The sequence below is a fragment of the Python bivittatus genome, unplaced genomic scaffold, assembly GCF_059951505.1.
Source record: "Python bivittatus isolate LINGU-HERP-01145 unplaced genomic scaffold, Pbiv_v1 ctg000840_np1212, whole genome shotgun sequence".
Classification (NCBI taxonomy): Eukaryota; Metazoa; Chordata; class Lepidosauria; order Squamata; family Pythonidae; genus Python; species Python bivittatus.
Genome location: NW_028277113.1, coordinates 10,464,322 through 10,487,735, shown reverse-complemented (window position 1 = coordinate 10,487,735; position 23,414 = coordinate 10,464,322). Strand labels below are relative to the sequence as shown.

General features: G+C 37.4%; 1 protein-coding gene across 2 annotated transcripts in view; it reads left to right on the top strand.

Moving 5' to 3' along the window:
• Positions 1-23,167, top strand: part of KDSR (3-ketodihydrosphingosine reductase) — a 34,527-nt gene extending 11,360 nt beyond the window's left edge. The window contains exons 3-10 of one of the 2 annotated variants that reach the window (XM_088130716.1): positions 407-463; positions 13,720-13,785; positions 13,888-13,983; positions 14,897-15,088; positions 16,679-16,762; positions 20,028-20,111; positions 20,720-20,821; positions 21,166-23,167. In XM_088130716.1, coding sequence (XP_087986842.1) covers positions 407-463; positions 13,720-13,785; positions 13,888-13,983; positions 14,897-15,088; positions 16,679-16,762; positions 20,028-20,111; positions 20,720-20,821; positions 21,166-21,276 — 792 coding nt within the window. In that variant the 3' untranslated portion in view covers positions 21,277-23,167. The remainder of the gene's footprint in view (positions 1-406; positions 464-13,719; positions 13,786-13,887; positions 13,984-14,896; positions 15,089-16,678; positions 16,763-20,027; positions 20,112-20,719; positions 20,822-21,165) is intronic. The other variant, XM_088130717.1, reaches the window with a different exon arrangement.
• Positions 23,168-23,414: the final 247 nt, after the last annotated feature.

Sequence of the window (23,414 nt, the reverse complement as noted above, 5' to 3'; positions counted from 1 at the left end):
TCTTTTTTTCTTTCTTTTTCTTTTTTTGACTTTCTTGTATTTTAACTTTTTGGAAATTTTAATAAAATTTATAACAAAGAATCAAGGCTACTCTCCTGTGCACATTTACATTTTAGTAAGCCGTGGGGTAACACAATGAAACTTCTGAATATACATTGATGGGCTTGTATTGCACATGAACATAGACAATCTCAAGTCAAACTTCTGAAAATGAAGGTGAATGGTTGATCTAGTTCAGACTGGCTGAAGCAAGATGCTTATGTAGTTATAGAATTTTCAGTACATTGATTATGTCAATAGACATTTGTTATATGCTATATGGCAATTTTAAAAATAACTTTAAAAATGCTTTCAATTAACATAGTTACTTTAGTCGCAAGTCAAAGATTTGCTTATTTAATTCCAGAAACGTCTCTTGGAGGCCAAGAAAGAAATTGAGAAGTTCTCAGTTAATGATAAGCAGGTAAGATTCCACTTTCTCTTTTAACAAACTGCATTTCTCTTTCTCTGCCACTTAAGGTTAGCGTAAATGAAGTACTGCTGTCCTAACTACCAAATGTTTTTGTAGATAAAAGGTGATGTGACAGTTTCCTCATAAGATCTAAAACTAAAGTACTCTCCACAAAATAATTTCATGAATAAGCTGAAGCTTGTTTGTTAAGGAAAAGGAAGTCCTAAACTACATATGTCCATGGTGATATTAGCCAGAGGTTAGAAATACACATTTACTTTGAGAGGGGCCTATAAAAGTTCCCAGTAGTATCTTTTCTGAAACTAATCGGATTGCATCCTTTAGTCAAAGTCTTTATAGCAAAGGGAATTCCCAGAATAATTATATATTATTTATGGCAGAAGAAGCAGGCTGACGTATGTTATATCTCTGGAATGAATGACCCATAATAAGTTCCAGTAGTGTAGGTGGCAGAAAACCTTAGAGGTCCTCAGAGCCTGCTACCTTATTTCCTCTACTGCAACAGAAGTATAAAATCATTCTATGATTTGAAGAAAAGTAGCAGATTAAATATATGTGTTCAAATCAGAGAGGTGTTTGTTAGTGAGTTCTTACATTCTTGGTATGCAAAATCAACAAGCACAGCAAAGTAATCTGCAATAGCATTTGGTGGATCATGAATACGTAACTGCACAGTAGTTCAAGGATTGGGAATCTGTGGCTCTTAGATTTCACTGAATTACAATTTTTAATATACCTCATTGGTCAAGCTGAGGTTAATGGAAGGTGGACTTTTGTGACCTTAGGAAGCTACAGGCTTTACCTTTTCCAGTCTATATTGTAGGTGATCAGTATAATGCATGCTGGCTGGTTTTACATTGTACAAAGTCATAATTTGCCTTACCTCTGGTTTTTTAACAAACCACAGTAGCTAGCTAACTATATGATAAACTAAAACGAAACAACCCAGATTATGTTTTAGCATAATGCATAAACCAAACCATGTATCTAAAGTAATGAGTAAGTGATTTTTGAAACAATGTTATGTTTTTGATGCCAAAATGAATAAGGAAAAGGGAGAAAAAGTATAAAAAGTAGGTGTGTAGATAAAGCATGATAGAATGAGATTAACAGAAAGGAGAAGAAGTTAAGAACATAAGGAAATAAACAAGTTGAAAAGTTGTGGTAGAGTAAAAGAAATACAGATAGAAAATGGAAGAGTGACTAAATTTTAAGAAACTTTCTGTTGTCTTTAAAGAAGTGCTTCTCCATTAAAATAGAAGTTGTTGGGATTAGCCTTTTCACTAGCTTCTAATATATAAAGGAAAATTAATTACTTTGATATATATAAAAAAATATTACCAGCAATAGAAATTGCATAAATAAATAATAAATGCTCTGCCATTTTGGGGATTAGTAGATTTTGTATTAAGGGACAAATTTGGATATACCAGTCCTAATTAAGACTCACAAATCTATCTCTGCTTCTAATTCAAAGGGCATTATGCAGACGAGAGCTTATTAATTAGGAAAAAAAATATTAATTCTACTGCCTCTAGTGTGCCCTAAAGATAGGAAGATAATATATTGTACAGGCAAATTCCTCATTTTATAATGATGTGTTGTGAACTATAATATTTCAGTAATGATTTAAAAATAATGCAAAATATTCAATGTTATTACAATGGACTACTGGAAACATCTAGGGTTAAACCTAACTGAATCTAGTAGGATTTCTAACTTGTACAAGCGTCTGGCTTAATCTTAATCTTTATTATGGCTTTAGAACCAGAAAACACAATATACATGACAATATGTATGTCATTCATTCATTCATTCATTCATTCATAGAGAGAGAGAAACACATACACCTAAAATCTATGGATATAAATAAAAATAAGTAGGAAATACAATAAAATAATAGATTAATAATACAAATAATAATGGCAATCACTGAGATTACTATTATTCTTCAGTATAGTGTGGGATGAATAGAACAAATAGAGGTATTGAATCAAACAACTGGACATGTCAGACAGAAGAAGCGACAGATAAGCTTCATATTCTGTGTCAGGATATTTCTGCAGAATAGGATTGATGAATCTCATCCAAGATTCCCTCTAAAGGGATCAATAAAGGAAAATACAGCTCAAATATTCCACAGACCTGTCCTCACATGGGCATAAGGGCTGATGTAGAGGGCTGATGTAGAGGGATGTAGAGGCCCTCAGAATAGTGTATCCAACCTGACCCAGGTTGTAAAAGTATAACTTTGAACTCCATAAAGAAGCTGAGAACCTTTGCAAAAAAGACCTTGTAGGCTGCAGGAATAAAATGTGCTCCTTTTGAATGGAAAAAACCTCAAGATAGCTGAGAGCCACATTACACAATGCTGGCCTGATAAGAGAAATGTGTGCTCCAAGGGAAGGACGCCTGAAACTGCACTCCAGGATATTTATAAGTATACACCTGCTCTGTTGGATACACATTAATTTGCCATTTATGCATCCTGTAGTAGTGTTGTGCAAAAGCTTGCACTTTAGTTGTTTAATAATTTATTACAAGCTGTTCTTTTAGCCTTAATGGATGGGAGACACCAAGGAATATCGGAGCTATAGGCTAGAATGGGAAGTCAAGAAAACTTCCCTGAAAATGGTTACTGTAAGTCAGGTAATAACTCTGCTATGCAGGCTCCTTGTTACCAGACTTCCAAGTACAATTCAAAATACTAGTTATGGCTTATAAAGCCCTACATGGTATAGGCTAAATTATTTAAGGGACTGTCTCTCTTCTGTTGCTTCTGCCCATCCTGTAAGATCAGACATTAAGCAGTGTCATCTGGTAGGACCCAGGAATTATGTCTTCTCCATCACTATGCCTGTGACAGACCTGGCTCTTTCCCCAGGCTTTGAACTAGGGTGAAATGTGAGCCCTCACTCTGAGGGGTATTACGTTTGTCTACCAGGATGACCCTCTACAGCATGGGTTCCCAACCTGGGGTGCCCACACCCCCAGGGGTTGCAAGATGGAATTTCAGGGGGTGTGACAATTTTATCCACTGAGTTAAAAGCTTATTTTTTTGAAGTTCAATTTGTTCACCCACATTAGATATTAGACTTCTTCATCTTCAAATGTGATATTACTTTTGTAAGGGGTGCAAACATTAATCAAACATTTCCTAGGGGGGTGGAGCATAGAAAAGGTTGGGAACCACTGCTGTACAGTCATGTGAAAGGCAAGTACACCCCACGTAAAGTTTTTTCTTTTTTAACATATGTGGACATATCAGTATTTTATCTTCATTCAAACAATATATAAAGATAAAGGTGATTAATTGACCAAAAACCTATGAAAATTTGATTTTGCAATTATTTATTCAACAAAAATAAATAACAAATGTGCCATTTCCTTCTGTGGAAAAGTAAGTACACACTTGGCTCTAATAGCTGGTATTGCCCTCTGGCAGAAACAACCTCAAGTAGCCATTTCTTAAAACTGTCTACCAGTCTGACATTAACCCGGAGGAATTTTTTCCTACTCTTCCATGCAGAATTTTTTCAGCTGTGTGATATTTGAAAGGTTTCTCGCATGCACAGCCTGTATCAAATCACCCCACAGTATCTTGATAGGATTTAGATCTGAACTTTGACTTGGCCATTCCAGGATCCTCCGTTTCTTTTTCTGTCTTTTTTTTCAGCCATTCCTTGGTGGGTTTACTGGAAAGTTTAGGATCATTGTCACATTGCAAGGTCCATTTTCAGTTGAGCTTCAGTCTTCTGACAGATGGTCTCACGTTATCCTCAACCACCATCTGGTACAATGAAGAATTCATAATTCTGTGATGGTGAGCTGGCCAGGCCCTGATGCAGCAAAGCAGCCCCAAACGCTAACATTTCCACCACCATGCTTTACAGTTGGTATCAGGTTCTTCTGGTGAAATGCTGTCTTTGGTTTTCACCAAACATGTCTTCTGGTACAGTGGCTCAATAATTGTGTATCTGCCTCATTTGTCCAGAGCACATTGTTCCAAAAGTCCTGGTCTTTGCCTAGTTATTTGTGAGCTGTCAGGCTCAGCCCAAGAACAACAAGGAAACAGTCCAGCTGAGTTCAGTTCCTTTATTTGCTTATACCATATAGACAGAATCTTGTCAGACTAAATCTATACTACTGCAGCTAGTGGATATACCCTAAGAGTTTTTAGGAAGTGGCTATCCTGAATCTCTTAAGCTCCCCACACTCCAGCTCTGGATTTTGTTGACTTTTGTCTCCTTGCCCTTCCTAGAATGCACTCCCTCCTTCCTGATAGCCTTGCTCTCTACTGCAATCCACCACATCACCCCCCTCCTTCGTAGAAACATTCCAGTACATCACTCCCCTCTTCAAGGTTGCTCTCTCCCTCCGAATTCTCAGGGGAACTGGGCAGCAGGGGTAGAGATGAAAGTGCAGGTGTGGTGCTCCCCTCTGAGTTCTCTGATGACTCCTCTATGTCAGGTGGCTCTTCCTGCAAGACAGCTACAGAATTAGGAAATTCAGGCCCCCTCCCCCTTGGGAGATGGATCCCTGAAATTGAAGGTCAAGCATCTTCGGTCTTGGCACCTTCCTGCCCCAGGGCTCCTCCCAAACCTTCTGCCTGTTCACTCACAACCTCCTCTGGTTGCTAGTGAGCGTCTGGAGGGTTGGGGACCTTGCGAGGCCTTGGCTTGTTAGGGAAACACTGATGAAAGTGGTGCACTAACACCAATGTGTGTCCATCCCTTGCATTTTCCCACAAACATTCTGTCTCTGGGTACCTCTTCCAATGAATCAAATACTGAATCCCTTTCCGTCTCTTTTGTGAGTCCAAGATTGCTTCCACCTCGTATTCCTCTTCCCCTTCCATTATCATGGGTGGGGGTAGTGGATCCTGTGATCTCAAGGTGCTTGGGGGCGCTTCCTTGACTAGCAAGGAGCAATGAAAGACTGGGTGGACTTTCATTGAAGCCAGTAGTTGCAAACCAAAAGCTGCTGGGTTCGCTTGTCAAATGACAGTGAAGGGGCCCACAAACTAAGCAAAATTTAGGCTTAAATTGAAGAATGTAGGGAAAACCACTAGACCACTCAGGTATGACCATAGATCATATTCCTTGTGAGTACACAGTGAAGGTGATGAATAGATTTAGGGGATTAGATTTGGTAGACAGAGTGCCTGAAGAACTATGGACGGAGGTCCATAACATTGTACAGGAGGCAGCAACTAAAACCATCCCAAAGAAAAAGAAATGCAAGAAAGCAAAATGGCTGTCTGACGAGGCTTTACAAATAGCTATGGAAAGAAGGAATGTGAAAAGCAAGGATGAAAGGGAAAGATATAAGCAACTGAATGCAGATTTCCAGAGAATAGCAAGGAGAGATAAGAAGGCCTTCTTAAATGAACAATGCAAAGAAATCGAGAAAAACAATAGAATGGGGAAGACTAGAGATCTCTTCAAGAAAATTGGAGATATCAAAGGAACATTTAGTACAAAGATGGGCATGATAAAGGACAAAAAAGGCAGGGACCTAACAAGCAGAAGAGATTAAGAAGAGGTGGCAAGAATACATAGAAGAACTATACAAGAAAGATCTTAATGTCCCTGATGTCCATGCTGGTGTGATCACTGACCTTGAGCCGGACATCCTACAGAGTGAAGTCAAGTGGGCCTTAGGAAGCATTACTAACAACAAAGCTAGTGAAGATGACAGTATTCCAGCTGAGTTATTTAAAATACTAAAAGATGATGATGTTAAAGTGCTGCACTCAATATGCCAGCAAGTTTGGAAAACGCAACAGTGGCCACGGGATTGGAAAAGGTCAGTTTACGTTCCAATTCCAAAGAAGGGCAATGCCAAAGAATGCTCAAACTATCGCAGAATTGGGCTCATTTCACATGCTAGCAAGGTTATGCTCAAAATCCTACAAGCTACGCTTCAGCAGTATGTGAACCAAGAACTGCCAGATGTACAAGCTGGGTTTCAAAGAGGCAGAGGAACTAGAGATCAAATTGCCAACATTCGCTGGATCATGGAGAAAGCATGAGAGTTCCAGAAAAACATCTACTTCTGCTTCATTGACTATGCAAAAGCCTTCAATTATGTGGATCACAGTAAACTCTGGCAAATTCTTAAAGAGATGGGGGTACCAGACCACCTTACCTGTCTCCCGAGAAATCTGTATGTGGGCCAAGAAGCAACAGTTAGAACCGGTCATGGAACAACTGATTGGTTCAAAATAGGGAAAGGAATACGACAAGGCTGCATACTGTCACCCTGCTTATTTAACTTATATGCAGAGTACATCATGAGAAATGCCAGGCTGGAAGAATCACAAGCTGGAATTAAGATTGCAGGGAGAAACATCAACAACCTCAGATATGCAGATGATGCCACCCTAATGGCAGAAAGTGAAGAAGAACTAAAGAGCCTCTTGATGAGGGTGAAAGAAGAGAGTGCAAAAGCTGGCTTGAAACTCAACATTAAAAAAACTAAGATCATGGCATCTGGACTCATTAATTCCTGGCAAATAGAAGGGGTAGAAATGGAAGCAGTTACAGACTTCATTTATTTGGGCTCCAAGATCACTGCAGATGGAGACTACAGCCATGAAATTAAAAGACACTTGCTCCTTGGGAGGAAAGCAGAGACTTCACCTTGCCGACAAAGATCCGCATAATCAAAGCTATGGTTTTTCCAGTAGTAATGTATGGCTGTGAGAGCTGGACCATAAAGAAGGCTGAGCACCGAAGAATTGATGCCTTTGAACTGTGGTGCTGGAGAAGACTCTTAAGAGTCCCCTGGACTGCTAGGAGGTCAAACCAGTCAGTCTTAAAGGAAATCAACCCTGACTGCTCATTGGAAGGATTGATAATGAAGCTCAAGCTCAGATACTTTGGTCACCTAATGCTAAGAGAGGACTCTTTGGAAAAGACCCTGATGCTGGGAAAGATTGAAGGCAAAAGGAGGAGAGGACGGCAGAGGATGAGATGGTTAGATAGCATCACTGAAGCAATGAGCATGAAACTGAGCAAACTCAGGGAGGCAGTGAAGGACAGGAAGGCCTGGCGCAATATGGTTCATGGGATCACGAAGAATCGGACACGACTTAACAACTGAACAACAACAACAACAAGAGCTGTGCCGTGGCCTGTGCTGTTAGTAACCTCTTGCATAGTATAAAATGTGCCATCTTGGTGAACAGATCTATTACCACTAGTATCAACATATATCCTCGCACCACGGGTAGATCAGTGATGAAGTCCATAGACATCGTATCCCAAGGCTAAGGGGGTGTGCTTAATGGCTGCAAGAGTCCAGGCGGCTTCCCATGAACTGGTTTAGCCCTGCGGCAAACATGGCAAGAGAGTCTTTTATGTCTGTGGCCATTTCAGCCACAGTACTTAGAGTCCTATAGACTCCCCATGCCCAGCTGTCTCATTGTCATGGCAAAACTGCAACCCTTCCTCCCATAAAGGAAAGGGAACGTAAAGGCGACTATTATGCCAAAGTTTCCCCCCTTCCACTGAAAATGGGGAAACAGTATCTTGTTGGGTCCCCTGGAGGTCATCCATTTGGGCCGTCACATAAGGGTCTGGCAGCTGCTGAATCTTTACCTGTGCAAAGAGGTCTTTGGCCTGTTGACCCGCCCCCAACTTCTCAGGCATGTAATCCTTGCAGTGCTGCCTAAAATTGTGAGGTTACAAGATTGCACCATGGGGAGGTGCACCGCGGGGAGGTTCCACATGGTCCGTGGCCATTTTTCTGCCTGTTCCACGTGGTCCGCGGCCGTTTTCCACCCGTTCCACATGGTCCGCGGCCATTTTCCCGCCCATTTCATGTGGTCCGGGGCCATTTTCCGCCCGTTCCATGTGGTCCGCGGCCATTTTCCCGCCCGTGCCACGTGGTCCGCGGCCATTTTCCTGCCCGTTTCATGTGGTCCGCGGCCATTTTTCCGCCCGTTCCACGTGGTCCGCGGCCATTTTCCCACCTGTTCCACGTGGTCCGTGGCCATTTTCCGCCTGTTCCACATGGTCCGCGGCCATTTTTCCTCCCTGCTGCGTGGTCCACGGCCATTTTACGTCCCCGACACGTGGCCCGCGGCCATTTTTCTGCCCTGCCGCGTGGTCCGCAGCTGTTTTTCTGCCCCTGATGCGTTGTCCGCGGACGCCGGAACGGATTAACGGTAATTACATTGAACCTTATGGAAAATTTGCCTCGTGTTGCAACCAATTCGAGTTGCAACCAGAGTCACAGAACGGATTCAATTCGTAACTCAAGGTTCCACTGTATTTCAATAATAAAAAAGGATCCCTTCTTCCCATATCTCATCTTTTCTCAATAAACGAATTATAAAAACTCATCATTCAGTCCTATTCAGCAAAAGTCCATTAAGAGCTGCCAGAAATAATAACATATATATTTTAACCCTGATCAAATAATTCACTTTATAATCCTTCTGTTTACTTTAAAAAGCATGGTCTTTACCCTAACGAGTAATCCTACAAATTGATTTCTTATCATTTTCTCTTTGTTTCCTCTCAGGAACAGCTTCAGTAGTTTAACACATCTCCTTTGTAAATCCAAGATATGAAGGCTATCCAAGTCACTCTCCTGATTTATTATTTGTATGTCCCTTGTAGTTATTAAAACATCAGCCAGTTTCATTTGTAAATCCATTGTGGTATCTTTTTCCATATCACTCTTGTAGTCTGGCATTTTTAAATCCACTTTCAGATGCACGATCAGATCAGCCTCAGTCTCTAGTTTGTCCAGTAAAATCTATTCCTCTTCTGTAGCCTCTGTTAAATCCATTTTCATAGTGGCAGACAATCTTAAGAGTAATTTCTGGGTATATTATTCCCAAATATCATTGATTTCTTCTATAGTATTGATCCATTGTATTAATGGGTCTCTTCTCCTTTAATTGTAATCTTTAGTTCTTTCTGGTTCCCTCTAGTCAACCTTCAAAGTCCTCTCTTATCATATGCTTATTTTTCAGTCAACAAAACTTTCCCGTGGGAGGATTTCTTACAGTTAATTTCAAAATCTTCATAGTATTTTTATAACATTTTAAACAACCCACAGGAAATATTCTTTCAAATCCATCTGGCCCCTTAACTTTCCAAAATCAACAGTCTAGTCCTCCTTTTGCAGTTTTTCAAAAATATTTTTTTTCTTTTTAATCTTTAAACTTACATGAAACTTTTTTCATCCAGGATAGAAGAAAGCTCTCCCAGTGTAATGAAACTTGCCCTTCAGAAGGTTCTTAACATCCAAAAGATCAATAACAAGCAATTTCCTAAGGTAGTTAAGAGAGAAAGTGTCCGATTGAAGGCACCAAGCCACGGCTTAGGCAGGATGGTTTCCTTCTGGTTCCCAGAGCTCTCAAACTTGCCAGAGATCACTATTTTGCAGTCTCTTTGCAGGCAAGTCTCTGTATGGAGTGAACTTGTGGGTGATCCTAGTTCTCTCCTTGACCCAGAGGGGGGTTCAGAGGAGTCAATTCATTCACCAGCTCCTCTTTTAGCCGCAGCTGTTGGCTCCGCGAGTCTGTTGTTACTTCCCCGGAAGTCCCCCTTTTCTGTTTTGTCTGATGATGTTTTTGCACCTTTGGTTTTAATTTTGTATGCCATTCAGATTTGTTGAGGAATTGGGAGGCCTTAAAATATGAAAAATAAATAAATAAACCACTTTGCCAGGAAAATTAAAGTATGTGTTCATAAATTCACCTGGAGTCAAGCTGAATTCAAAGGAGACTTTTGCTATTATTGTTGCATTAATTATTGACTACTGCCCTATAATTACTAAGGTATATTTTCATAATACAATATTGATCTTGTTTCATTGCAATACATCAGTATCCAAAACGTGACAACTTACAAATATACAGTTGCATACAAGGTTTAGACAACTCTGGTCAAATTATAGGTTTAGTAAATCCCCAAGTGAACAGAATCTTATACAATATCCATATGATTCAAAATTAAATACAACATCTTTCTGCAAATTAGAAAGATGCAGAAGTTTGGACACTCTTTCAGTCAGTACTTTGTAATACTTCCTTTGGAAGAAATAACAACTTCCCAACATTTTACATAGCCACCAAGAATTTTCATATTCTTGATTTTGGATTTTTTCCCCACATTTCCGTCCAGAACTTCTCTAACTTAGAAGTATTCTTAGGTTTCCTTGTTTGCACTGCATGTTTGAGATCTCCCCACAGATTTACAATAATATTTAATAATAATAATCTTCCAAAACTTTAACTTTCATGTAAGTACATCATGATTAATTTGGACGTAAGATTTGGATCATTGTCTTGCAAAATATCCAACTGCTTTCTTCAGCATCAGTTTCTTCATTGACCATGGGACTTTAGCTTTTAGGACATGTTGGTATTTAGTTGAATCCATTTTTTTATCCCACCTTTATTATTTTTTATAAATAACTCAAGGCAGTGAACAAACTTAGTATTCCTTCTTCCTCCTATTTTCCCCACAACAACAACCCTGTGAGGTGAGTTGGTCTGAGAGACAGTGACTGTCCCAAAGTCACCCAGCCGGCTTTCATGCCTAAGACGGGACTAGAACTTGCAGTTTCCTGGATTCTAGCCTGGTTTCTTCATTGACCATGGGACATTAGCTTCTAGAATATGTTGATATTAAATGTACCTTTGTGGTTTTGCCAAATAGTTTGATTTTTGTTTCATTAGTTCAAAGCACTGTGTTCCAAAACATTTCAGATATATCAAAGTTTTCTTTTGCATATTTTAGACAGTGACTTTCAAGATGAGGTCAGAGAAAATATTTCCTTCTGAAAACTTCCATGCAGATCATTGCTGCATAAACATCATTGTACTATGCACAAGTATTCCAGAGTTAGCTAACCTTTTCAACAGTTGTTGCAATGATTCATGATTTACAGTTTTGCAGATCTGACCATTTTCTGGATAGTTATAGCTGTCTTTCATCTGTTTTTTCTTGGTGTTTCGGTTCTTGCCTTGACTTCAAGATTTGCATACAACAGAGTCTGAGCTCTGGCGGTTTGCCAGGTGAGCTTTTTCCATCTTGCTCTGAGGCTAGGGGTACTTTTTAAAAGAATTAAAATAATTTTAATCCTGAAATTAAGAAGGCAAATATTTAACACAGGCATCCATTTATGCCTCAGATAAGGACAAGGAACAGTTTTATGAAGTATTTTTCTAAATGCTTATCAAAATTGTGGAAAGGAGTGCTAGACCCAAATTTAGATAAGTCATCCTGTGGGAAAAAAGGACAGTTTCCAGAAAAGGTTTTTCAATATAGGGACATACCGGCTTTGACAGATGCCTGGAAACTGAAAACCCAGAAGTAATAGACAATATATTTTTCCAGCAGACCCAAAACATGTTTAAGAATTGACATGTCTTGGGTCTCTAAATTTCTCACCCTATGTCTTAAGGAAGTAGAGATCCTCGCAATGACCAGTGCTGATCACAACCCAGTTTTAATATCATGGTTTCAAAGAAACAAATTGACTTTTAAGTGGAGGATTTAGTCCATTTACTCTATTGTTACTCCAAGAAGACGTATCCTAGAAATGCAAAGAAGAACTAACATTTTTTTTTCAAAATAAATACAACTCCAGGGATGTCAGAGATAACCATATGGGAGACAAGTGAAGCTTACATGAGAGGAATTCTCTTAAGGTTTGCAACAAATCAGAAAAAATAATAATAATAGAAGGAAATTACAATTGGAAGAAAAAAAATAAAAATTCGAACAAATTCACAAAACTAATCTAAAATGACAGGTATTGAGAGAATCAAAATTGGTTCTCTCAACTAACTAGACAAAGTTGAAACACACAAAACCAAGATAATCTATTAGGTTGTATATATAAGCTGTTACTGAAATATGACACAGAGATGTTAACAAATTAAACACTGCATAATAAAGTGGATGCAAAACTTCAAATAATCACAGTAGAACAATGGGAAGACCTATAAAATTGATTTAAATTTATTCCAAACTATAATTTGAGTATACAGTGTTTACTCAAAATTGGTATACAGTGTTTAAAGATGGTATATAATTATATCAGTGATTACCAAGATAGATAAATCATATAACAACAAATGTTGGAAATGCTATAAGAAAGAAAGACCATTGTACCAGAATTATCATGGGTGATCTTTCCAGTTGCAAAAGTATTTACAGGATAGTATTGCTCATTTATTTTTGAGTTTCATCCGTATATAAGTAAATGTGGGATGACTTCTGGTCATGTATCTAAAAATGCTGTCTGTTCATTTATTAACAGGACATTCAAAGCAGGGTTTTATTTGAGATATAACAGTTTAATATTTTTGATTTGGAGGGAGGGCATCCTGTTAGGCTACAGTTGTCTCTCTTTCCCCAGATATCCTTTTAAAAATAAAGATTTTCTCTAATTAGAATCCTTTGGAAAACTGTATATTATGCATTTAAGGACTTCTAGCTGTCTATTAATACAATCCTCTTGATGAGCTTCTTGATTTTAGAATGTATTGAATGGTTTACAACTTTGACATCAAATGCCTTATTTAACAGTATAAAGACACAAGAGATGAGCTAACTCAGACATGTCAACCAGCTAATCTAAGTCCCCACAGTAGTCAGCCACAAGTTAATAGGAGGCCTACAAATTAGGCCCTGCATAATAATACCCTTCTACTCATTTTCCTACTAGCTATTTAGGAGACTATACAGTACTGCTAGTTGCCATTGATACAGAAGTTGCAGCCTCCATGAAATCTTTGTCCTGATAAAATAAAGCTTAGAGATTAGCTTAATCATAACTAGCCAAAATCTGTGCTTGCTACCAACCTTGCACCTTTTTCAAAGAAGGAAAGATGGTCTCTTGATGATGCCACCTTGGTTTAAGAAGTGCTGAAGGCATGAATCTCTGTTGATGTTAGCTGTTTGTGACTCATCAGTGACAACATCAGGCAAACATTTATTTGCTATCCACAAGTAGTTTGCTTGAAAGTCGGAATTAAATATTATTTTAGACATATTTCAGATGTAGTAAGCTAGGGTAAAATATATTTTCCAAGTTTTTTATGCAGGAAGTAATAATTCTGTAGTTTCTTATATAATATGGCATTGGGGAGGTAGAAGGAACTCAAAACATATGTAAAATGTTAATTTAAAATGGTTGCAAATTATGAAGTCAACAATTATGATGTGGTCAACAACTGAATGGGATTATATAATCCTTTTCTTTTTCTGATATAGGTTGTGCATTCTGTTTCTCTTGATGTTTCCAAAGACTATGCAAATGTGGAGAAGTTGCTTAAACAAGTAAGGGAATTGCTGACTTTTATAAAACTCATATTTTCATGTTATCAAAAAGCTGTTCTGTTCAAACAGTAGCATATAATTTGTGACACAAATGTTTTTCAGGCTCAAGAAAAGCTGGGTCCTGTTGACATGCTTGTTAACTGTGCTGGAACATCAATAAATGGAAAATTTGAAGATATTGATACCTGTATATTTGAGGTAAGAGATCCTAGCTAAGTCTTGAATAAATCCTTTTTTGTTGTATTATACTGATTATTTATATCTTATATAGAAGTGAAGTTACTAAAAATTAAAACTAGTCAAGAACTTTATAGACACCCTATATTAATGCATCTGTACATAGTAAAATATACAAAATGAGATTCTGAGTGTTAAATTTTGTATAAAGTATACCGGATATTTATACATTTGTACTATTATTACTACTGTGGCCTCATGCTGAACAGGGTTTAATCTTTCCTACCTACATTATAATCTAATAAATATTGTGGGATACTTTTACGTGTAAAGTGTTGCAACCTTGAACCTTTCTAATTGTTGAAAATGTTTCATGCACGTGTGGGATATTAACTGTTAAGAGAAAATATAATAGTGCCATTTTTAGAAGATGAGACCTTGTAGATATGCTTTTATAGTAGTTTCTCATTTCTCCAATTAGCAGTGGATAGCTACTGTTGGGGATGATATTACATTGCTTGCAATAAACATGGGAAGCTGCCTTACACTGTGTTAAACAATTGGCGCATCTAGGTTAGTGTTCTCCAAACTGACTAATAGTGGCTTCAGATGCTTTTTTGAAAGGCCAGCTTCTTCATCCACCAGCAGTATGGAGGAAACCCAAGAACATTGCACAAATGGCTATACAACTGGATGCAAGGCATGCCATGGAGTGTTATGCAAGATGTCAGCACTTATAACATTACATTGAATGTCCTCATGGGATTTTTTATTACAGGTTTTGCATGGGATAAGGCTGCTTTGTAATTTGGATTAAGATTAAATCTGAGTCTCAAATGTGAAGTTATAGGATAGCACCACACCTATCTTTATATGTTAATGCTGACTTTATTATGAAAGCAACTGACCCTTGCTAATATATATTTATCTACAGCAATTAATGGCTGTCAACTACCTGGGTAGTGTTTACCCAACTCGTGCAGTAGTTGCTAAAATGAAGGAGAGAAGAAAGGGGAGGATTGTGTTTGTCTCATCTCAGGCTGGGCAAATTGGCATATTTGGCTACTCAGCTTATTCTGCAACAAAATATGCTCTTAGAGGATTAGCTGAATCTTTACATATGGAGGTATGATTATCTTTCACCAGCATCTGTGGTACTTAAAGAAAATAGTTGTAATTTGTTATACTTTTTAATGCAAAAAATGTTTTTGTACAGTTAGGCTAACTGAAGGGCATTATTTCTTGAAATATTTTGTGGCTAAAACCAAAACACAGAATTAGTGATAAAGGTTTGTTTCAACTTTTCCATACTTGAATGATTTAAGACAAGCAGTGAACACAAAGTGGAAGATTATTTACAGTGTTATGTCAGGCACAAAGTTCATTCTTATGGGATTTGCCTTTTTCTTTTCCAGAATGTTTAAGGCCTACCAACTGGGGATAAAGACAAAGTAATAGGTCAGGGCTAAGCCAGATCCAAAATAGTATCCTGAAATGGAGACAGTTATTTAGAGCACCTTATATGCTAGAACACTCCTGTTTGTTAGATAAATATTTATAAATTACCAAGCAGTGGAAATCCTAATCACTTAATTTAGAATGGAAAGTTTTATAAGCACTTTGCACCTGTATCTTGGGATTTAGAAATCCTTGCTTATTTGCCACAATCAGTCAGAACCATTAATTTCCACATTACCTATTTTATGTAAATATTTTAACGATTATCAGTTGGCTGAAATGAACTTGAGCAGATCCTCTCCCACCTTTGTGGGCACAGCTGGCAGGACTGGAGGCCAAAGAGTGCAGCAACCATTGGATGGTGCCAGCCTACCAGCAAAGATGTTGCTGATAGGCTGCCACCACTCAGGATGCCCTGCCCTGGGCCTTGGAACTTAGGCCTGGCAACCTGCCATCCACCCATCTGTTCTTAGCTCACAGGCTGTATAAGAAACAAGCAGCCAGCTGGATTTGGCCCATGGACTATAGTTTGTCAGCCCCTGAACTAGAGATTTGTAGAGTGTTCTGTCTGTAGCACATGATTCAATTAGCTATTCATTTAACACAATATTGTTAAATTATCTCTCTTCCACTCTGTGCATTCATTGGCAATGTCTCAGTCTGTCAATAGGATATTGGCACTTTTCAAAACTAGTGACTGTTAGTGGCATGACAATAAATTTCCCCTGTTCTACAGATGTAGTCAAGATAATACAGCCAACATTATGTCCAAGTTAAAATGTAAGATTTTTTTTTTGCTTTTTCTAGAGTATAGATGAATAAATATATACTTATAAATTAGTAGCACTTTTTATGATAAAAGAATACAATTTGCCACCTTAAAAAAAAAACAAGCAGAACACAGGTTGAAATTATAGTGCACATTCAAATCTAAATCCAGAGTTGTGCCATATTATTTTATAATTTGTAATAAGCATCCCAGTTTCTGCAGGGAATTATGCATCTTACAACCCCAGTGATATGGTATCCTACTTGCAGTACTGATTCATTTGGTAGCAACAGGTATCTGTTAGAAAAAAATATGAAATAGTTGTACAGAATGGATACTGAGCAGTATTTTTGGAGCATTATATCAACATCTTGACAGCTATAACACAATTATATGCCTTTTCTTGCATATCACCTTCTATTTTTACGTAAGATTAGTAAGCATGGAGATCAGACTACTACAATGTAAACTAAGTATTTTTCTCAACAGGTAAAGCCATATAATATCTGTGTAACCGTTGCCTATCCTCCAGATACAGACACACCTGGCTTTGCACAGGAAAATCAGAACAAGGTAACTTGTTTGTTTCTTTCAATCAAATTCCAGGTATACACTGTACATCAACACTTTTTCTCCAAACTCATTTTAAAACTATGTTTACTACATTTATGTGGCATAACAATGCATTGTCGTGTACAGATCACTCACCATAGCTCTGAGGACTTTTATTTATTTATGTTATTCTGATCCAAAATTGGATCCAGAACTAAAGTAAAATCCTGTACCACAGATATTTAGTCTGCTTGTAAATAAAAAAAGATTTGCAACATGATTATATGAAGTATTAGGCTTATTTCTAATTAGACAGTAAAAATTCATCCAAGGCATTCCAAGTTTCCCCATTATTAATGCCAAAATTGTAATACCTGTCAGTATCTAAAATTTCTTGTTCTACCATGAATTTGACTAATGCTGCCACTCCTCTAGTGATTTTTGATTTTCTATATGTATAAATCTCTGTTCCCAATTTCTAGCCAAAAAATATTTTTCATCAGAGAGAATGTGGGTTTCTTGCAAAAAAAACAAAACAAAACAAAAAAATCCACACCCTTTAGCAGCTTTTTTTTATAACCCTTTTAACATTCTTAATTTACAAAAGCCTGTGTATGTATGTATGCATGTATGTAAAGAACTGACATGATTTTATTTCTCTATTTATTAAATTTGCATGGCTGCCCATCTCAGTTACATGACTCTAGGTGTCATGCAATTGTTAGCTATAGGTGGCTAACAATTAAAAACAAAATAAAAACGATTCTGGATCATGATTCAAATGTAACATTTCAAATAATTGAAACTTCATATTATTTAACAAAATAATTTAGAAAAGAAAACTTTAATCTGAGCACGATGTATAATAATCACAAAATGAGAGGCCGCTCCAGCCATATGAACAACAGCAAAAACTTACCAAAAAATGAAGCAAACTAAAAAGTGAATAAAATTATTGATTTTTTTTAAGAAAAAGGAAACTAGACTTATAAAGACTTCAAGCGGGATATGCCTACATGCAGACGTACCACTCTCTTTCCCCCCAGAGCTACATAAATGAGGGAAAGGAAAAACAGGCAGGGAACACCACAAGGGGCGGAGATAAATCCAATGTAATAATAACAACAGCAAGCACTTTCTGCGCCCAGGTTTTCCAGCAGGGGAGGTACTAGCAGCCACAGCAGTAAACATCCCCTCAGTCTCCCCCACTCCCCCCAGTGGAAACACCACCTCATCCAGGCCAGGTATCTGAGGTTAAGTGGACTGCATGACAGTACTGTAGTCCCAACTCTTCTGCTCTGCTCTTTATCGACTTTATATGACCTGTGTTCATGAGTAGATTATTTTTAACATCTCGAGTCTAGCCAAAAACTCTTACATTGGTTCAGTTGCAATGTCTGATCATGCTCCAGTAATAATTTAGTGTAAGAAGCTACAGTGGTACCTCGGGTCACGAACTTAATTCGTTCCACGACTCTGGTCACGACCTGAATTGGTCGCGACCCAAATCAAATTTTCCCATAAGGTTCAATGTAAATACGGTTAATCCGTTCTGAACCATATGTTGTTTTTTTTTAAACCACAAAAATATGACACAAAGTACAGTACAGTACACTATGAAGAGAGAGAACACTAACCTTGCTCGAAGCGACTTCTGGCGTGGAGGACAGGAAGGCGGGTGGGGAGGTAGTTATTGTTTGGAGGGAGAGTCCCCCTCCCTACAGGAAGCCACGACCACGTGTCATGGCAGGGAAAATGGCCGCGGATCCTGTTTGTCACCTGATGCGGAGTTCGCGAACGGAAGCAAAATTTTGTGAACAGTGCTGTTCATGACCCGAATTGGTCGTGAACAGAAGCATTCGTGACCCGAGGTACCACTGTACTAGGAGATAGTCCTTCATTTCTGTATAGAGGGGGCATGACCTGCCTGCTAATGGTGGTGTGCAAGGGATTTGGGTAATCGGGAGGCCTGAGAATCCAGCTTCTTCCACCATTCCGAAGGGCTAATCAACCAACATTTTTATCAGCACCATAGCTCTTATTAGCTTTGATGCTTGGAGACTATCCTGTTGCTTTCCCCAGTGGCTGCTTCACACTACACAGGCACTTTGTCCACTTGGATGGTAGTCGGTTGTGTCCAACTGCAACCTTACAGCAAACTCACAAAATGTCTTTTTGAGATTGAAGCATTTTGCCCACTGCCTGGTTAGCTATACTTTTTGAATTCTCACTCTTCCACTTTTCTTTGTTTCAGCTCTACTAAAGAGTAAGATAGGTTTAAGAATTTGAAGGGAGGATGCAGTTTTTAAAGTTCCATACATTTTCTTATTTATATTTATTTGCTTACATGATTTATATACTGCAAGATTCCAAGATTCCAAGCAGTTATACTGCAAATTGGGGAGGGGGGGGGAATGCCAATCTTTGCTTCACAATCCAGCTCCCCAAGATTGCCATTTGTGTTCCCTCTCCATTATTTGAATGTGAAGAACATCACATGTAATAGCACCAACCTTAACAATACAGATACAGCTATGCTTTTTTCAGTGCCTGGAATGGCTCACAAGAGAACTAGGTTATGCAATGGTGTATTTTTAGTGCTTGAATTTGAAAAGACCACATTGCCAGGAGAAATCTTATACTTCTACATTCTGAGAGCTGTGCAGGTGTGTGTATGTGTGTGTTTGTGTAGGTGTGTGTATGTGCTCATCCAACCAGGTGTCCAGTTAGAACTTATTGTGCTTTTCAAACTTTTGAAGTGTGTGTGTATGATAGGATCTTTGAGAAGAAAACTGAAGTGGATATATTATAACACATTAAGCATTACAAAGAAAAGCACAAATGACCTTGATTAAATGAGAGGGAGTGGTCTACTGGGGATAAGGAAGGCTTATGCAAACTCTGCGTTTCATGAAAAGGTAGAGGACAATTGAGTTCTGAGAACTTTTGAGAGTTCACTGCATATAGGTATCACCAAAGGTTGCTGAATTTAAAAAGGAGTATCCCTGGGTGCAGATATAGTTTAGGGAAATGGTCAGTGGGCACTATAAAACACTTAACTATTCTTAGTTTTACTCTTAGTATATACCAAAAAAAAGTATATGTTTTAATCTAAAGAGATACAGTATACTGTTGACTACAACTATGAAGCATCTGGGTCACTCTTGATGCACCAATTTTGTTTAGCAGAAAAATTTCAGATGGGTGATTGTTTCTTGTGGCTAGGCTTGCCAAATCATGTATCTTTTATATGTGTATGATCTTTGTATTGCTCTTTCTGTTTAAGGTTTTGGAAACCAAGCTTATTTCAGAAGCATCATCAATCTGCCAACCTGATTATGTTGCCAAAATTATTGTTAAGGATGCTGTCGTAAGTAAAACATTGCATTTTTTCCTGAATGGCAAGCAAACATGGGAGGATTATTAGTTGGGACAAAAGAGAACAATTGTGTTTTTCAAAAAGTTGATTTCATGTAACTTTTCTCTCCAAGTAGAATTGAAGATTTTAATACTACAGTTTAAGTACCACCAGAAAAATAGTGTCTTACATAATTAAAAATTAAAAAGAACTCTGTTCCAAAAGGCTTCAAAAAGTAAAATGGATATTTAAAATATAAAAGGAAGAATGAAGTTGGGCCAATATTGTTAGTTACATATACTTTATTTGTTCTTCTACCTAAAGTCCTTTCTTTCAGCTTTGCAATAAATTTAGGTTAATAGGTTAATAGGCTTTGTATTTTTACTTTGTTCTAGTTAATTTAAACGGCTTATTCTGGTAAATCTCATTCCTTTGGTTATGTATATGCAATCCCATTTTAGTTTATAGAAATGTCCCCATTAAGAAAGGAAATATATTATGTAGTTATTTCCATGAAATTAAAACTATATTGTTTGAAGCCTTCCTAAAAATAAATCATGCATTGATGGAATTGTTTGATAATCTATTGATGTTTTGTTTTGTTTTATGATTTCACACAGGAAGGAAAATTTGCTAGTTCTGTTGGTACTGATGGTCACATGCTGAGAATATTGACTAATGGAATGGCACCAGTCTCTTCCATTGCTGAAATCCTAGAATCGGTAAGAAACAAAAATCAGATACATGTATTGTTTTTGGAATGTTTCTGATGCTCTGTAATGGTCAAAGTTATTGGGTCTGTGTAATTTAAAATCATGAAAGAGTCGTGTATGGAGAAATGGATGTTACTTGGCATAATCTCTTGCAACTCACCAAGGACATTGGGAATTAGATTAAGTTCTTAGACTTTCATTTCTCTACATCTGATTTAATTGGTAAGAATTGTTAAATGCCTGTTAGGCAAAATATGTTGAATTATATTTCTTTTGCATATCATGAACTATGTTATTTTTGCATTTAAAAAAATAAAAACATGTTGAATTAAATGTGTTTCTTTCTCTTACAGATTATCTTCTTGGGCATTTTTCGCTTACTTAGCCTATATTTTATAGCAGGTTTTGACAACATTGTTCGCCGTTGCATGGTAGAAAAAGAGAAAACTGAAAAGACAGACTGAAGCAGAACAGTGCTTTGAACTGAATCCTGTTTCAAAAGATGGACAGTTTGTTGTTAAATAGGACCTGTGGTCTGAATATGCCTCATAGAAATATACATGCTGAAGTGATGGTAATCTTCAGTGGTGAAAGAAGGAAACAAATGGACAATTCTAGAAAAAGTGTTAATGAAGAAGATTGCTGCTTTCATTTTCTATTATTTGAAATAATAGATTATTGCCTTAGAAATGAATTTATGAAAGAGCAGAGCTTTAGAGTGCCCTTTTTGCTGGTAATTCTGCACAAATATATTGTTTTAGCAGTGTTGAAGGATTTATTTGCCATTGGCCACGTCACCCTCCCTCCCAAAAAAAGCCCAACCTTAACCCTAACCCTGGACAATATAGGGTTGGCTAACCAAATCAGTTAACATTAACAAATTTAACAAATTAATCAGTTAACAAATTAATCAGTCTTACAGTTAATGTGTTTCTAAGATTTAGTGCTGTTTTCTTTCACACAGCTCTACTGCCTCAGATCTTATTGAGAGGGCCCAATTCATGCATTGTTCTGGCAGTGTAGTTTTGGCCAGACATCTGCATCATACAAATCTTGGGCTTCTCATAGCTGGGCCCCAATGCCAAATGGTTCTAACAATTAGGCAAATTAGTCCAGAAGCAAAACTGGCAACAAATAAAAGTATTTCACCTTGAGATAATATATTGATTGGACCAGTCTTTTTGTGTTAATTTTCAGTATCATATATGACTTCATTGTCAGAGTATTTTCAATAAGATATGGGCTGTATAGAAACATAGCTCCAAACCCTTATTTTGCAGCTCCCAGAAGTCATGCAATTGAGTTATCTGCCCATGCTGATGCTTTAAATAAACAAAAGCTCTCTTTTTACAATTTAAGTTGTAGTTAGTTATGTGAAGACTACTACATCAAGTTGGAAAACCAACCTTTCAATCCATCTATAGGAAAATTCCATTGGATTTAATATACCAGTCAAGAATTCCTCCTATGAGTTCTTGAGACCTGGTCTGATAAAATATGGTAAGTTTTGTGAAATATTCATTCTGTTTTATTAAGCACTGTACCTTGATGCCAGAGCTTTATTAATATGTTCTAAGTTCCCTGTATGGGAACAATGAAGAATGTTTTAACTATAACAAATCTTCGGGAAAAATGAAGGACCCATTATTCACTGAGAAACTGGGATGTGTGTGTTTTTTCTGTTTATGCCTTATGCCTTGACTATAAGTAAAACAAATGTAAAGTGTTAGTACATATAATCATTGTCTGTAATTTAGTTCATGCTTATTTTTTGCTAGCTCAAGTAAGAGGCAGAGGTGGGTTTACATTGTATTATACAAATGGAAATGAGTAAGTTGGATGCTTGATACTCTTAAACATAACATGCCTGGGTTTATCCTATGTGGTAATGTCACTTGCAATATTACCTTAAGGTTTTAAACGTAGTATCTCAACTTTGTTAACTATGTGAAAGAACCCTTTAGTGAAATTGTTTTATTGTGTATACTTTCATTGGTTCCCATTGTTTGCTGATTTCAGAAAACAGCTTTCTTCAACAGCTTCATAAATCATTTCTGCTGTATTTGTCATTTCCAAATATCTAAGATAGCTCCTGCAAGAAACTCAGTATGTTTATTATTTGCTTAACAGAGAAAGTTTGAGCCAGAAGCCTTCCACTGTGATTTTAAAAATAGGATAAAAATAAAGGGAAGGTTGAAGAGAAAGAGGAGCTCAACTTTTTAATGTTACTTGAAAATATCTTGTGGGCCATAACAATTCAACAGCTTCTGGTTCAAGTCCGCTAACAAGTCTTCTAAATTTCAATAACATTTTAAATCCTTATAACCAATTCAATTAAACAACAGCTCATAAATACTTAGGGTTGTTTTGTTTTGTTTTATTTTTGTACGTGAGCACAAATGCTTAGAATATGCACCTGGGAATTTATAATCTAAATACAAGAACTTGGGTATTTGGCAGATTGAGGGGCTACAATTGCTAATTAGAAAGGATGGAGATAATATAATAGTGGTCTCTGTAAACTGCATGAGGTATTCTCTTAAGGACTCATAAACTTGAAACTTCAAGTTTCACTCCAATAAGTTCAGACAAACTGTATACT